This window comes from Dermacentor albipictus, chromosome 3 (genome assembly GCF_038994185.2).
Source record: "Dermacentor albipictus isolate Rhodes 1998 colony chromosome 3, USDA_Dalb.pri_finalv2, whole genome shotgun sequence".
In the NCBI taxonomy this organism is placed as follows: domain Eukaryota; kingdom Metazoa; phylum Arthropoda; class Arachnida; order Ixodida; family Ixodidae; genus Dermacentor; species Dermacentor albipictus.
Window position 1 is genome coordinate 160523064 of NC_091823.1, and position 16672 is coordinate 160539735.

Here is a 16672-nt window from a genome sequence, read left to right on the forward strand (position 1 = left end):
ACTAAAGACTTAAGCTCCCTGTCAGTATTAAGTAATGCCGGCCGTATGCCCTCCAACCTATTTTTATTATACTGCTAATGTCCTTGTAATGATCAAGGTCCCCTTGAGTCATTTACCTAAATAAACCTACTCCTTTACGGAATCTACAGGGTAACAGGCGATCATGCATTCTTGTAACCTTGCCAGGCTATTGAACATTATCTTTGTTTTTCCGCATATTAGTGATCAACCCCATGCACTCTTCTACTTTCTCGATTTAGTTCCTTTATTACTTACTGCAATTCATCACCAGTGTTGCTGAACCCGACAATCATCATCATCATCATCAGCCTGGTTACGCCCACTGCAGGGCAAAGGCCTCTCCCATACTTCTCCAACAACCCCGGTCATGTACTAATTGTGGCCATGCCGTCCCTGCAAACTTCTTAATCTCATCCGCCCACCTAACTTTCTGCCGCCCCCTGCTTCGCTTCCCTTCCTTTTGGATCCAGTCCGTAACCCTTAATGACCATCGGTTATCTTCCCTCCTCATTACATGTCCTGCCCAAGCCCATTTCGTTTCCTTGATTTCAACTACGATGTCATTAACTCACGTTTGTTCCCTCACCCAGCCTGCTCTTTTCTTATCTCTTAACGTTACACCTATCATTCTTTCCACAAGTCGTTGCGTCGTCCTCAATTTGAGTAGAACCCTTTTCGTAAGCCTCCAGGTTTCTGCCCCATACGTGAGTACTGGTAAGACACAGCTGTTACACACTTTACTCTTGAGGGATAATGGCAACCTGCTGTTCATGATCTGAGAAAGCCTGCCAAACGCGCCCCAGCCCATTCTTATTCTTCTGATTATTTCCGTCTCATGATCCGGATCCGCCGTCACTACCTGCCCTGAGTAGATGTATTGCCTTACGACTTCCAGTGCCTCGCTGCCTATTGTAAATTGCTGTTCTCTTCCGAGACTGTTAAACGTGACTTTAGTTTTCTGCAGATTAATGTTTAGACCCACTCTTCTGCTTTGCCTCTCCAGGTCAGTGAGCATGCATTGCAATTGGTCCCCTGAGTTACAAAGCAAGGCAATACCATCAGCGAATCGCAAGTTACTAAGGTATTCCCCATTACCTTTTATCCCCAATTCTTCGCAATCCAGGTCTCTGAATACCTCCTGTAAACACGCTGTGAATAGCATTGGAGAGATCGTATGTCCCTGTCTGACGCCTTTCTGTATTGGGATTTTGTTGCTTTCTTTATGGAGGACTACGGTGGCTGTGGAGCCGCTATAGATATCTTTCAGTATTTTTACACACGGCTCGTCTACACCATGATTCCGTAATGCCTCCATGACTGCTGAGGTTTCGACAGAATCTAACACTTTCTCGTAATCAATGAAAGCTATATATAAGGGTTGGTTATATTCCGGACATTTCTCTATCACCTGATTGATAGTGTGAATATGATCTATTGTTCAGTAGCCTTTACGGAAATCTGCCTGGTCCTTTGGTTGACAGAAGTCTAAGGTGTTCCTGATTCTATTTGCGATTACCTTAGTAAATCGTTTGTAGGCAACGGACAGTAAGCTGATCGGTCTATAATTTTTCATGTCTTTGGCGTCCCCTTTCTTATGGATTAGGATTATGTTAGCATTCTTCCAAGATTCCGGTACGCTCGAGGTCATGAGGCATTGCGTATATAGGGTGGCCAGTTTCTCTAGAACAATCAGCCCACCAACCTACAACAAATCCGCTGTTACCTCATCCTCCCCAGCTGCCTTCCCCCTTTGCATAGCTCCCAAGGCTTTCTTTACTTCTTCCGGCGTTAGCTTTGGGATTTCGAATTACTCTAGGCTATTTTCTCTTCCATTATCCGACAATGCCATCTGCAAACTGATGGTTGTTTGTGATATTTGACGTGGATCGTCACTACTGAGCCGTCCGAGTTTATTAGCTTGAATACTAAGCATGCAGTGGATAGCATTGGAGAGACTGTGTATCCTTGCCTGACCCCTTCCTAGATATGTCATTTTGTAATTTTCTTATGGAGAAGCAAGCTAGCTGTGGAATCATTGTAGATGTTCTACAATATATTGACGTATACCGCCTGTACTCGTTGATGATACAACTGTTGGAAGTTTTTCTCTCACTGGTCTTACAATGAGGTTATTTTTTTACTGCTTTCTCAATCACTCAGACGTTATAGTTTCCAGTATCGCTTACTTTCTTCCTGTTTATCAGCTTTGACAGCTCATGGAATTCTTACTGATCTCTTGACACTTCCTGATGCTTTCATGCTTTCTCGTTTATTATGTCCTTTCTTAATTTCGAGGGCTTACGGAATTGTTTCGTTGGTGCCTTACTTCCCAATTCGATTGCTGCTTATGAAATCAAGCTAGTTATGATTTCATTCATTACGAGCCTGTTATCTTCATCTTCCTATTCTGAAGCTGTATACTTGTTTCCTAACAGCAGCCTAAATTCGCTACCTTTTGGCCATAATGCGTTTAGATTGACCTGTTTCTTCTCGACTAATTTTGCTTTTCTTTCTTCGAATTCAGAGCAATCCTAGACCTCGCTAAGATATGATCACTGCCCTTTACCTTACATAACACTTCTACATCGTGCAGTACGCTGACATCAGCAGAGAGTATGAAATCTATTTCATTTCTTGTTTCTTCATTAGGGCTTATCCAAGTCCAATTACTGGTAGTACGATTCCTGAAGAAGGTATTCTATTTTCGGCGTCTATTCCTTTCCGCGAATTCCACGAACATCTCTCCTCTAGTTTTCCTATAATCAATGCCGGCGGTGCCAATTACTTGTTCCCCAGCCGGCATTTTCCGCTCTTCTGATTTAAGGTCGCGCTTGCCTACACTGCACTAAATTTGCGGCTTTCTCATTGCTATATTCAAATTTTGATAAATCTGTTCCATTTCTTCATTATCATGGCTGAAATTTGGAGCGCAGGCTTGTGTTACCTTTAATTTGAATCTCCTATTAAGCTTTATTACGGCGACTGCTACCTTCTCATTAATGCAGTAGAATTCATCAATGTTCGCCACTATGTCCTTGTGCATTAGAAATCCTACCCCGTATTCTCTCTAATCTGGAAGTCCTCTATAGGAGATGATGTGGCTGCTGGTCAGCAATATGCAAGCCTCACCAATCCTTCTAACGTCAGTTAGGCCAATAATATCCGAGGCAATGCCTGACAGTTCCTGGAAGAGCCCTCCTAAGCTAGCCTCGCTCGACAATGTTTGCGTGTTAAACGTTGCCAGCTTCAGTTTCCAGTGGCGGACTAAATGGATCCAATGATTCTTAGCACCTTCTGCCACATCACAGGTCTAATCAACGTTTCGCTTTGGTCAGTTGTTCCACAGCCTCTGGAGACTGAGGACTATGGGTTACTTGCAAGACACCGGCAACACAAACGTATTCTTGAACACCAAACAAAGCAGCACCGGAGAACATAGGCGTGATGGAACCGATATACGTTCACCCAAAACAACAACGCGGTCGTGGCGCTAAACAGCCGACTACGCACGCGCATACTCAAACTTACCGAAAAGCACCCATAGGCGGAGCAACCTTGAACGAAGTCCCACTGGTCTTCTGTTTGGCTTAGTTTCGCTTTACAGTGAAGAAAAAAATGAGTGGCGCATCTTCGTGCCTCGCAAAATGTTACGCGAAGCCCGAAAGTGTGGTGGTGCGGCGCCCGCACTCTGCCGTGAAAAGTTATGCGCGGCTCTGGTATCGGAAAACACCAGAGACCAGAGCAGCCGAGTGGAAGGCTAGTGAAGTTGTGCCAAACCGCACACTTAGTCTACACTTAGCTGGGCTTCCCCAGCTCTGCTGGTCTCTTGTCTTTGCGATCGCAGAGCCACGTATAATTTTTTTTGGCACTGCGGATTTTTATCGGAGAGCAACGGCGTCACACCACCTGTGTCCCCGCCGCGCCGCTCTTGCTCCCCCACTAGGCTCACCCACCGTCGCCGCGTCGCTATGCTGCACGATTCTATTTTTATACTCAGCTTTCACTCTTTCTCCCCAGATCGGCGAAGCAGCGAACGTCAAGAGAAACGTAGCGACGTTCTGGCAGCTCGAGTGTAAAAAAACAACTATGCACGTGCTTTATATTGAGGTCCTAAGTTCGCCACTGCTTTGACTGCGTTACGTCCCGTAAGGTAAGCACGGCACCCACTTGTCTTGCAATACGAATGATTTTGCATGCAACTTTGGAATTTTGCTCTAGGTTCCATGTAACATTGCACAACAACATAATATATACGTGCTGACAATCTTCTTTTAAGCTTGCTTCTTTAAGCTTGCTTTCAAGCTGGCTTGAAGCAGGAGGTGGTGTTGTTAGCGTAACAACTGGTACTGCGACTATCATTTCAGCTTGTGTGCCATAGCTTCATTATTTGAATATCTTGAAAAGAGCCTAAAGATATATTGATACCATAAAATTTACAGTCCATTTGCATAACAGAGGCAAAAATTTATTATTACAAAACTTATATTGACAGACTGACAATTCTATCATTCCCTAGATTCCCTCCATTCTCAAATCTAGGGAATCCTTTTAGGGGAGATATTGAAAAACTGGCTTCCGAGGTCGGCAGCACTGTCACTGACTAATGCCGATGGTTTCCCGTCGGTCTCATCTCGTTCAGGGCCGAGGTGCCAGGCCTGCAACGCCTCTAGTGGCGCTGATAACAAGCGTTCTGAGACGCCTGGTCGCTGTTTCTTCTACCAAACAGGCGTTGTCTTGCGTGCTGCGTGGTGCCGACATGCCGCCCGCAGGTATGTTTAGAACCGTGGTCAGAACACTGTCGGAGGAGTTAAACGCAGCGGTACACGTTGCTATCACTATCAGTACAAGTGTCAGTAAAGTTATCGCTCGGCGCAAGATGCGCCTTCGTGTATGGTTATCGAATTTTTTCGCTTGTTACGTATACAAGAACCTGTTTTGGATCGTTCAGGCTAGGATATCCGGTGCCTAGAGCTGCGCAGAATCTCCTGCTTCTGAAATACCGCGTCGTTCACATTCCTCTCCCGTCGCACCGCCGAAGCTGCTGCCAGCTATCGAAACAACGCGAAAACAAATACAAGGCGCCATATTTTTATGCTAGCGCGACCTGCCGAGTTGGCGCTTACTTACGCGGTCCTCGCGGTGTTTCTTTCTCTCTAAATTTTGCTTCCAGTTTTCGATACTTGCGTTGAGTCCATTCTCAATTTTCGCGACAGCTCGTTATTCGTGAAATGAACTTGTGCTCGGCGTCGTGCTTCTCGTACATGCTCATTTTTCTGAACTTAACATTGCTGTCACGGCACCGGCTGTACTCACAGCTCTTGAGACGATTGCGGATGCCCAGCTCAAATGTAGTCGACGCCTTTTATAGGTTGCTGCTAGGTATGGTTATGTTGCTGCTTTTTTACAGTGAAGCTGTCTATTGCTAGGATCTAGGAAAACATGCTTGCGAGATGTTGACAAAAGCAAGTACTCATGTTGGCCGATCCTGGTGATTGTGGAGAAAGGGTCCAAGCTTACTGGCACATACCCTGTTGGCTCAGGGACCTGTAACGCGCCCTTGAACTACCCTTATCATACGTAGGACCCAAAAAGGTCCCAGACACAAGGGCAAGAACAGATGTTTTTTTAAATTCAAGAAGGAGTAATAAATAATTCTCGGCCCCAACCCTGCAAACGCGGTAGTGCCAGTGCTCGCTCATTCGCTCGTCGTATTCTCCTTCCACAGCTGGCTTTGTTGCCGCTCATCATTCCAGCGTACAATTTCACTTCTGTCGTTGTAATGGAGAGGCCGCGTTTACGAGGGTATATGCGCTATTGCTTAAAGGGGTAGGAGCCATTCATCGTCTTACGTGATTGCCACATTTAATAACAGAGGTGACACACGAATGTGTGTGCGTACCTATATAGCCACGATGAGCACAGATTAAGAGAAAAAATATGTTCGTACCTAAATTCCACCAATATTGCATAACCGTGATGAAGAACTAGTGGTAGAAATAGAACTAGTGATAATGAAATAGTGGAAGGGGTCTGAATCATTACTGATTGGTTTTCAGCGAGGGATTCCGGTGCAATTGGAGTCATAAATTAGACTCTAACCGACTGGCGCAGAGGGTGCCATTTCGGTGGAATTCGCAACCTCTGAATTCGACTCCGTGCCGCTATAGACGCTGAATGTCCCAGTATGAACAAACCTGTACTCTTGCACGTCCGTTTAGAGTAAGCGTAGTTGTGTGCATAGTCCGCGCTGAGCTGCCGATTTGATGACGAGGCGGCTGGCGACAATGGCGAGCAAGCAGTTGCGCAAAGGATGCGATCAGAAACGAGAGCACGTACACGGACATGGTCGAGAACGGACATTGTTATACAGGACCAAAAAATATTTCACAACTCATTCGGCACCAAATTCAGTCTTGACGAGTTCGTGTGCAAAATGGCGATAAATAACGTACTAAGGTTCATTGTCTCAAATATGGGAGTAAAAATAGCTATATGTCCAGGAGACAAGTAGGCCAATTCGTGCCTCCAACGACGTGTCGGCTGAGCTCCTTCGAGTAATCAACGGTTACTTGCGGCCATCATGGAACCAATTCTCGCATCTTGAGGAGCCGGTTTGCTTTGCCACCACACAGTTCCCGAGCCAAGTTGAACGTGACGTCATGTGCCAGCCAGCCAACAATGTGTGTGCTGTGGATGCCTAGCTGCTGGAGCATACTCTTGCTGCTGGTCATCTGCGCATCAATCAGCCGTACGTTAAGGATTCGCTTTTGCAACAACATCACTGCAGCATTGAAACCACTAGAACTGTCAAGTTTGTTTTCTCTTTTCAAGAGCAAAATCGTGTAGGTTAAGACAAGATGATGCGCTCAGCACGGAAGCATAATATATTTTACCCGAGCGGGCGTTGCTTCGATAACAAGTCGGAATTCAAGTTGACACTTAATTCGGTTTCGAAGTGTTATCGTCCAATTTTCGCGCTACAATGCGACCGAATTAAATTGAGCTTCAATGTCTCGGAGGAATTTGTGAGTTCTAATTTTTCGGTGTTATACCACTTAACGCGAGAATTATTTATTTTGTCTGATGCGGTTAGGCTCTATTTGAATAAGAACCGCATTCCCGGCAGACACAGAGCTGTTATAAACTAGTTCTGCATGCAGAAGGAACTACAAGTATGTTCACCCATTTCTAAAAGAGGGAACGAAAATCTCGGTGCACAGGGTTCAGGAGCTATCCTAAACACTAAAAGCAGAGCTCAGAGGTATCAGCCTGTCAAAGTTTTAAGCACTTATATTTGACAAGTTTCTTCCTTGTCTAAACTAAATCAGGTGGCGATTCTCTTGTCATGCCTGAAAAAAAATCACATGATTTAACCCCATGTACATTTTTCAACGAATAAGACGGCAACTATACTTCTTTCGTCTAATGAAGGGAAAATTGCCAAATTAAAAGCCTAAACTCGTATAAATTTCGGCGCGATGTTGAAAACACGTTTGAAGCAATTAATCATCACGTAACTGTCTAATATAAATAGTAGTAGTCGTTGAGAAATAATTTCTGAGATGGACTGACCACATACACCACTCTGATTCTCTTGAATCGAATAAGGACGATCTAGACAAAAAAAAGAAGTCCGCAAGAAAGAAGAAGGCTTAACATTTCATGGATACATGTGTAATTAGTTGACCTCAGAATTATAAGATAAGGTGAGTGCGAATATTTGCTGTCGCTAAAGAGAGTGCTGAAGAGACAAGTTCCGATAAGCGAGAAGGATAGAAAAGAGAGGAAAGGCAGGTAGGTCAACCAAACGAGCGTCCGGTTTGCTCCGAAAAGGTGTTCTTACTATTTCAATAGGCCTTTTTTTTTTGCTGACACGTCAGTGCTGACAGATCTTGCTCGGCTTGACTATATACTGTTTCATATTCCCCAAAAATGGCATAAAGCAAGATATATCAAAAGAGAAAGGAAAGGAACTGCACAAGTGAGAAGAACATCAGTGCGTAGCGGTTATGATTTCAGCTAGCGTAATTACCTTTTAAGGCTCAATCACATCGGCGAATTGAGAAGTTCCGCGAACATTTGCAACTGGCGACCAAAACGCTACTAAAGGCGACCGATGCTCACACCGGCAAGCCCGGCTGAGCGCAACCTGCAAGTCGCAATCCCGGAGATTATCGTTCTCAGCGAGAGCTGTAGTCATCAACGCAGTTCGCGTGCATTTCCTTGTTTCATGTTCCGGCAACAGCCATAGATGTTGATTCAAGCGAAGAGGAAGGCGTCGTCCCTGGTCTGTCATGGTGTCAGCGGTGGGAGCGCGGAAGCCCCCGAAAAAGAAAGCGACGACATGGGGTGCGCCGTTGCCTCCGTTCGCGATAAGTGGCACTCGACCCAAGCAGCTTCCTGCACGACCTCCGCGTACATGAGGAACAGCGTCATCGAGAGTAAGCTGTACTTTCCAGTTAGCGTTACATAGGAATCGGTGCATAATGTTTGCGCTCTCTTTTGCTGCTGTTTAGCTTCCGGAGATTGATACTGCGTACATTCGACACGTTGGTGGAACTGCTGCGCCGCAGCATCACAAGGCAATACAATTACCGGCCTGGAGTCTGCCATGGTGGCGTGGGGCGTGGACTTTGGTGCGAGGGAGGAGGATGCCAGATGGAAACACATAACTTACGGGGTGCCGCTGAACTGTTCAGCAGTTTTGCAGCCACCGTCGCGCGACTGAAAAACCCAGCAGCGAGCGACTGGCACAAAATAGACGCTTTTCGAGGAAAGCGACCCTTCGCCATCAACTTGGCTGTCCGACCGCTGTCAGTCGGTGATATGAATGAGCCTTTACGCCATGATACCGTTTGTCCCAGCTAACGTTAGATAAGCTGTTCAAAAATGAAAAAAAAATTCACCGACGATTAAGATACTCCTTAATGGGAAATTTGAGCGCCGCTGTATACGTGCTTTTTTTAACGATATATTGGCGGGCGCGCACAATCTGTATCACGTGGTACGTTGCAAACTACGCGAAGTGTTCCAAAAGGACTTCTTCTTGGGCAAGTTGGTGCTTAGATTTCCTAGGTATACTTTGTGGCGCAAAATGCATTTCTTGAAAAGGGGACAGAAGAAAGGGAGACAGTGAAGCGCCAAACTACCAACTGTTTAGTGACAGCCTGAACAAACGTATAGAAGAAAATACAGCTTCCGCTCTATATATAGAAGGAATACAACTTCCGCTCTCTATATAGAAGGAATACAACTTCCGCGAAGTGTGGCGCGACTGGCTCGCAGATCGGGAGAACGCGAGAGGCAGCGCGTGCAGCGCCTTGTTTCCGCATATGGCATCGGTTGCGTCATCAGAGAACAGACGACGCGCAATACTATGTCGTCATCTCCTAGCTATTGTTGCCGGAAAGCCCGTCTTGCGCGGCACTACGCTGTTGGCACGCTTTCGCCATACCTTCCTCCTCCGCTTTCTGCCTCATCGTTCCGCTCCTCCTCCACGTTGCCCCTCGCGCTCTCTTCTCTATCGCCGTCTTTGATTCGCACTCCGCGGGCGCACTTTCAACCATCGTTGTGCTCATTCGCTCGGTTACGAGGCCGCCAAGGGACGACGCAGGAACGGTCACCTAAAGCGCAGACAACACGCAAGCTTGCGGACGCGCGCACACTCACGTCAGCGCGCCCACGCATGCGCAGACGGTACGGCATGGCTCGTATGCGTCGAAACGCGGCGCCATTCGGTGTACACAGCTAGGTCGCACTACATTCAACTCTCTGTGAAGCAGATTTCCATCATGAAAGAAAGTGCTTCTTCTTTACTTTTCGCACTGATCTAACAGTTATAAAAATACGACAACTACATCTATAGATACGGAAGCATTTTGAAATACTGCCAAGAACAAATTACGAAGTGGCGTCAGCCAAGGCGTCTGTGAGTGCACTCAGTGAGTGCGCAATGTCGCGTGTCTCTGCGGATGCAAACCGCCATTTCTCGCGAGGCCTTTGAGGCGCAAGCTGCGTAGACGTGAGTTAGCGCGCGTCCGCAAGCATACGTGTGGTTTGGGCTTAAGAGCTGCGCTCTATAAAAACAATGCAATATACAATTAAAAAAATCTATGATGTTTTGTTGTCAGAGGTCTGACCAGCGAACATCATAGGTCTTAAAACTGTATATTGCAGCATGTTCTTGAAACCTTTCTTTCAACGCTATTTCGGACCCTAAAAGCTCATCCGATGTATTACCGCACTAGATTATTAGGTCATGCCAGGTGGCATTTCGCAATCACAGCAGGCGCTGCTTACGACCTGGAGTCGTTCGCGTGGCGTGTTTTAAGCCTGTTGACGGCCGCTGACGAACTTCAGGACTTTGTTCCGTTGGTTTCTTTACTTCGCGTGCTTCGGGCACTACGGGTGCGGTCTTGCGTTGGTTTGCAGCATCTAGAACATGTTTTTTAGGGGGGGATGTTGACACGCGTACTTAATTTTTCTCGGGGACTGCATTTGATCCGTTATATAACAACGTAATGCTATCATCACGAAAGAAGGTAAGACGTGCGGACAGGGATACAATAAAACAGAACCAGAGAACACAGAGACAGAGACACAGACACAGAAAACAGAGAACCAGAGAACTAAAACGCATCAAGAAGAAAGATATGTTCCACAAATTCATAAAATGCAAAGATGGTGACTCGTTCAAAGAATTTAAAAAATATCGCAATCATTTGAACGCTGATATAAAGAAAGCCAAACTTGCATATTATGAAGCAATGTTTGCTAGGATAAGAACGGATCCGGCAAAGATCTGGAGACAGGTAAATTACCTTACTGGCAGAAACCCATCACCGGTTAAGGCTGACCAAATAGTAATCAATCACTCTATAGGAGGCAAGACGCTAGAAGAGGAAATCAACGAGTATTTCATTAATGCAGCCCTACTCCAGCCGTCTATTCAATAAAGTGGGCTCTACTGGCCTTCTCATCGATAATATTTGGGGTTTTACGTGCCAAAACCACTTTCTGATTATGAGGCACGCCGTAGTGGAGGACTCCGGAAATTTTGACCACCTGGGGTTCTTTAACGTGCACCTAAATCTAAGCACACGGGTGTTTTCGCATTTCGCCCCCATCGAAATGCGGCCGCCGTGGCCGGGATTCGATCCCGCGACCTCGTGCTCAGCAGCCCAACACCATAGCCACTGAGCAACCACGGCGGGTCCTTCTCATCGAGTAAACTCATTTGTTTTGGATGCCGTTACCGAAAGAGAAATCAGTGGTCTTATAATACGCTTAAAGATAATGTCGCAAGTGGGTAGGATGAAATTAAAGTTGAACCTGTAAAGCAAGTGTCATTAATTATCAGCCCTGTCCTAGCCTGTCTCATTAGTCTCACATTTTCTGCTGGAGTCTTCCCAGATAAATTAAATCTAGCCAAAGTAATTCCAATACACAAAGGAGGTAGAATTGACGATATTACGAATTACCGGCCAATCTCAGTGCTACCGGTGTTTTCAAAGATTTAGGAATTGTCAATCAATACCAGGCTGTCAAAATATCTAACCAAGTATCACATAATATCGCCCTCACAGTATGGTTTTCAGAAAAATAAGACAACTCAGGACGCTCTTCTTGCCATCAAGCAGCAAATAATCAGAAATTTTGAAGATCAGCTCTTCACCTTAGGAATGTTTCTCGATCTGCGCAAACCTTTTGATTCCGTTGACCACGAAATCTTAGCTATAAAATTAGATTGGTATGGAATTCGAGGTATCACATTGGACCTAATCAAGAGCTACTTATCGTTTCGGCGTCAGTTTGTTAAAATGGACTGTGGTTCTTCAAAACAGCTTGACATTAACCTGGGTGTCCCGCAAGGTTCGATATTAGGCCCGTTACCTTTCCTCTTATACGTAAATGACACTACGGAACTACAAAGAACAGCCACAATAACCATTTTTGCAGATGACACTAGGTTATTCTTGACAGGTAGAACACTGCATGACATTTAACAATCGGCCAATCTGTATTTAAATGATTTATCCACATGGTTGCAACAAAACAAACTTCAGTTGAATGCAGTAAAAAGAAAGTACATGATATTTAAGCCAATCAATAAGCATAAAAAATGATTAACTTACAGTACAGACAACATAACTTAGAACAAGTAAGTGTGAAAAAGTTCCTTGGGGTATGGTTTAGTGAAGGGTTGTCTTGGACCCCTCATGTCAATCATCTGCTCTCCGAACTCGCGAAGTCTGTTGGACGTATTAGAAAAATAGCTCCTCTTCTACTTCTTTGGCTAAAGCAATCACTATATTTCTCCCTGTTCTATTCTAAACTTTTGTATGGCATTCTGGTCTGGGGGACAACGAAAAAAGGGAACTACGATAGGCTACAACTGCTTCAAAGACGTGTCCTCAAGATTTTTGTGAACCACACTGGCCCTATTAGTTTGTTGCCGAGGCAACCCCTTTTTCCTAGATTTGATGTTTTACCTGCAAATAAAGTCTATTTATGGATACTGGCACAGCGAATTTGTAAACAGAAACTCCGCATTATTTACACACCTGTCTTGGCGCAATATGATGTCCGTAACCACAAACGCAGAAATAAAGAAGTCAGAACAAATTATGGAAAACAAGATCTGCATTATAAGGTAATAGACATGTTAAATAACTGTGCTTCTATTTTGGATTTCTGCCTACCCAGAAAAACGTTCAAACGTGAACTGCGGTCAATTTCGTTTTCCGTCGATTTTGTTTTCCGTTGAAATTGTTATGTTACAATGAGAAATGTAAACTTCCATTTCTGTTGTTGACTTCCTTTTAAGTATTTTTGTGATGTGAGTGAATCTTCAAAGTGATTTTTAAAAAATAAACTGTCCATAGTGCTTAAGAACACCCATGTTGTATAGGATGTATGATGTATGTATGGAGTAGGCTGTATGCGTATACTATTTGTAACGCCGCTTTGTTACCTGCTCTCTGCTGTACTGCTGTAGACTGCTCCTTTTGTTACGGGGGCAGAGACCTCGTAACCTTTAGTCTCTGCCACCCGCAGGATGGTGTGATTTTCCTGCAAATAAAAACTGACTGACTGACAAATGCGGACTAGCAACTGAAGGGCGCACTATGGCGCACATGAAACTTATCCGCGCATGCTTCTACGGCTTGTCTAACTGTACTGCTGGATGGCTTGTATCGCATGCGTCACCCCTCAGGCCCGCCTACCGAACTTGCCATGCCCAAAGACCGCAGCGGTGAAAGAAGGAGACCGCTGAAATTAAAAGGTATTTAGACGAACTAGAGACGTAGCAGCATGTCATCAGACTAATCAACTTATTCTGTCTTGAGCTGTTTCCATTGGTTACAACGATCAGATGACTCACACAATCTCGCATTGCTAAGCGCATTCGACTGGGGACATACGTCACGCACTGTCTGTTATTTGCAAGAAATTGGAAGGTGATAAAAACTAGTTATTCTTTCACGACACTGTAAGGCATGCTACAACGTCAAATGACTGCATTAAAATAGCGTGAAACGCCCAGAAAGCCCTCTACGAGAGATCTGAAGCATCGAAGAGCAGCAAGGGCAGCACTTCGAAAACGTTAACACCACAAGCCCTATCGTTAAGCGACAGCCACCTATATGCTTGATTCACGAAATTCATAAGGTGTTATGTCCATATAAAGCCAACAGGTAATGAAGCCAACAAAGGCATTGGCGAAATTAGCTGCAGTTGAAATTGAAATGCAGAAAATTATAAAGACAGGGTAACGAAAGGGAACGAAAACATAACGTGTAGGCGGGGGAGCCGAACCCATAACCTCCGCATTACGCGTGCGCTGCACTACCAATTGTGCCACGGCGATGGGTATCAGACCGTCCACCGTCTTATAGCCGTGTGGCAGCCTTGATGTAATTAGTTAGCATGCGAGGGTTTACTAGCCACGTGCGCGCTCTAACCCACGTACCCACAGTTGAAGTATCGAATATGGCAGCATCACTACGCAAGAGGCAAGATAGATAGATAGATAGATAGATAGATAGATAGATAGATAGATAGATAGATAGATAGATAGATAGATAGATAGATAGATAGATAGATAGATAGATAGATAGATAGATAGATAGATAGATAGATAGATAGATAGATAGATAGATAGATAGATAGATAGATAGATAGATAGATAGATAGATAGATAGATAGATAGATAGATAGATAGATAGATAGATAGATAGATAGATAGATAGATAGATAGAATTAAAACGCCTGAAGTTCGCAAGAATGCTTTGCAATAAAAACAATCATGTGATGTGATAACTTTATTTGGAATCCGGCGATTGGGAGGCCCGGGCCTGGGGCCGCCTAGATGGCCACTGGGAGCTGCTGCTCCCGTGCGGCTTCCTTGGCTCCCTGGACGGCCCAAAGTTGGTCTTGGAGTTCTGAGCTGAGCAGCACGGCCGACCACCGCGCCCGTAGATTGTCTGGGGAGGCTGCCATTTTATTTTGGTATATTTCACATCCCCACAACATGTGTTGAAGGGTGGCTCTAACAGACTTGCAAAGCTTGCACATATCGCTCTCGTATATATCGGGGTAGAAAGTTTTTAGCTGCACGGGACTCGTATAAGTTTCTGTTTGTAGTCGCCTCCAAGTAACGGACTCAGCTCTGTTCAGTTTAGTGTGAGGCGGTGGTAATACTCGCCTCCGATTTTGATAGAATTTGGTAATATCACTAAATCTTGTTAATATATCTTTTTCTCTCCAAATTTCCTCCTCCGCGTTCTCCTGACCGATGGAAGTCACTCTTTGCTCAGCTCGGCGAGTAAGACCTCGAGCTTCGCGGTGTGCTACCTCGTTGAGGTTGACTGCGGGAATGTCTGGAGCCGTATGCGCTGGGAACCAGAGCAATTGCCTGCCGTTCTTCTCTGCATCGGAGAACTTCGCTTCATTGACTCTGATGATGTGCCATGCCTCAGGAGAGATCCTACCTTTTGCATAATTTCTAATGGCCGCTTGAGAATCGCTTATGATGTATTGAGCATTCGTGGAGACCAATGCTAGTGCAATGGCTACCTCCTCTGCGGTCTCGGAATGTTTAGTATTAACTGATACACTTGTAAGGGGTTTTTGGGTGTGATCTACGATTACTGCTACATAGCTATTTCTGTCTGGGTATTCAGCCGCGTCTACGAAGATTGCTCTGTCGTCTGACCCAAAGCTTCGGATAATTTTCTCTGCTCTACTCTTGCGTCTGCCGTCGTTGTAACCTGGATGCATGTTCTTGGGTATATTTGGTACTAGGGGTTTGTCACGAATTTCTCTCGTTATCGTCCTCTTTTCCCCGTATAGATTGTGATAATTCATTCGTAGTTTGCTTAGTATATGCCGTCCCGTTTTGGTTTTGGTTAGTCTCTCTGCTTGAGATGTTTGTTGTGCTTCTATGAGTTCGTCCAGTGTGTTGTGGAGTCCTAACTTTAGCAAGAGATCCGTGCTCGTACTGATGGGAATCCCTATCATGTTGATCGCCTTTTTTGACTGCCATGAAGTTGTGAACCACGAATTTCTACCTTCAAGGGCCCCTCGCCAGATTTGGCCATTGTAAACAAACAAGCATAGAGTATACAGGACGCGGTGATGATCCTGGATTCATAGTCTTAGGGCACTACGCGAATCTCCGCATCCTTCCCCCCAAGATAAAAATAGAAACTGCGGAAATTTGAAATAAAACACCTCACGCCTTCCCTCTTGTGAAGCACGCCTGAACCAGAGCCACAGTCGGACTCGCATATGTCGTCGGTGAGTGTATTTCGTGACTCACCATGACTCATCAACACGTGCGCAGGGAGCAACGCGACAAAAAGGTAGGTGGAGGTCAAGATCACGGTACGTGCGATCGGCTACGGCGGCATGGGGAAGGCAAGGAAGGAACCCTGATTGGGAACGCCATAGAGACACAGGGAGAGAATGTCCTCGTTGGCAGTGACCCTCGTCACCTGGCGGCATGGTAACAACATATTTATTTTTTTATCTACCCCGAGAGTATACCGGCTTCAAAAATTATTCAGGTAAAACGCTGCTTTGACGACCTTTATTGCTTTCAGTGCATAATGAAAGTTTGCACTGGGGGGGGGGGGGGGGCGGTCAGGGGCTATTTATGGTGAAACCGTCAATGCACCAGGTCATGAATCGTTTGAAACGCCTTGCTCACCGCGTTCGACCAAGTTCGTAGAAGGGCTGTTCGATTGTGCACGTTCATATTGCTGCTTCACACTCTTCATTTACAGTGCGCTAGTTTCTGACACGCAATTTCAAAACTTTCCAAGGGCACCTTAAACTACCTGTTCGCCGGATTTGGCTACCTGCGTCGTTAATTTTTGTGCCCCAGATGTAAGCTGGTGCTCTTGAAGAAGGGGGGGGGGGCAGTTGGTTACAATTGAAAAGGGAACCTTCATCACTGCTGTAACGCCAACAGAAGAGGACTTCCAAGGTTACTTAGAGCTATGGACGGGTGGAACCAATGTCTGGTGTCGAATGCGGTGTATGAAAGAAAGTGAGGACATTGATGTACCTGAAAGTTTATTATGTTTCACGTGCTGCGCGAACTTTTGGGATACATCGCACATATCCCAGCGTAACGCTATAGCTC

General features: G+C 45.3%; 1 protein-coding gene across 5 annotated transcripts in view; it reads right to left on the reverse strand.

Moving 5' to 3' along the window:
- Positions 1-6348: 6348 nt before the first annotated feature.
- The window catches only part of LOC135905187 (uncharacterized), a 260327-nt gene continuing 250003 nt past the window's right edge, over positions 6349-16672 (reverse strand). For 4 of the 5 annotated variants that reach the window (XM_070536239.1, XM_070536240.1, XM_070536237.1 and 1 more), the window contains one exon: positions 6349-6752. In XM_070536239.1, the coding sequence (XP_070392340.1) occupies positions 6600-6752 (153 nt within the window). In that variant the 3' untranslated portion in view covers positions 6349-6599. The remainder of the gene's footprint in view (positions 6753-16672) is intronic. The other variant, XR_011512957.1, reaches the window with a different exon arrangement.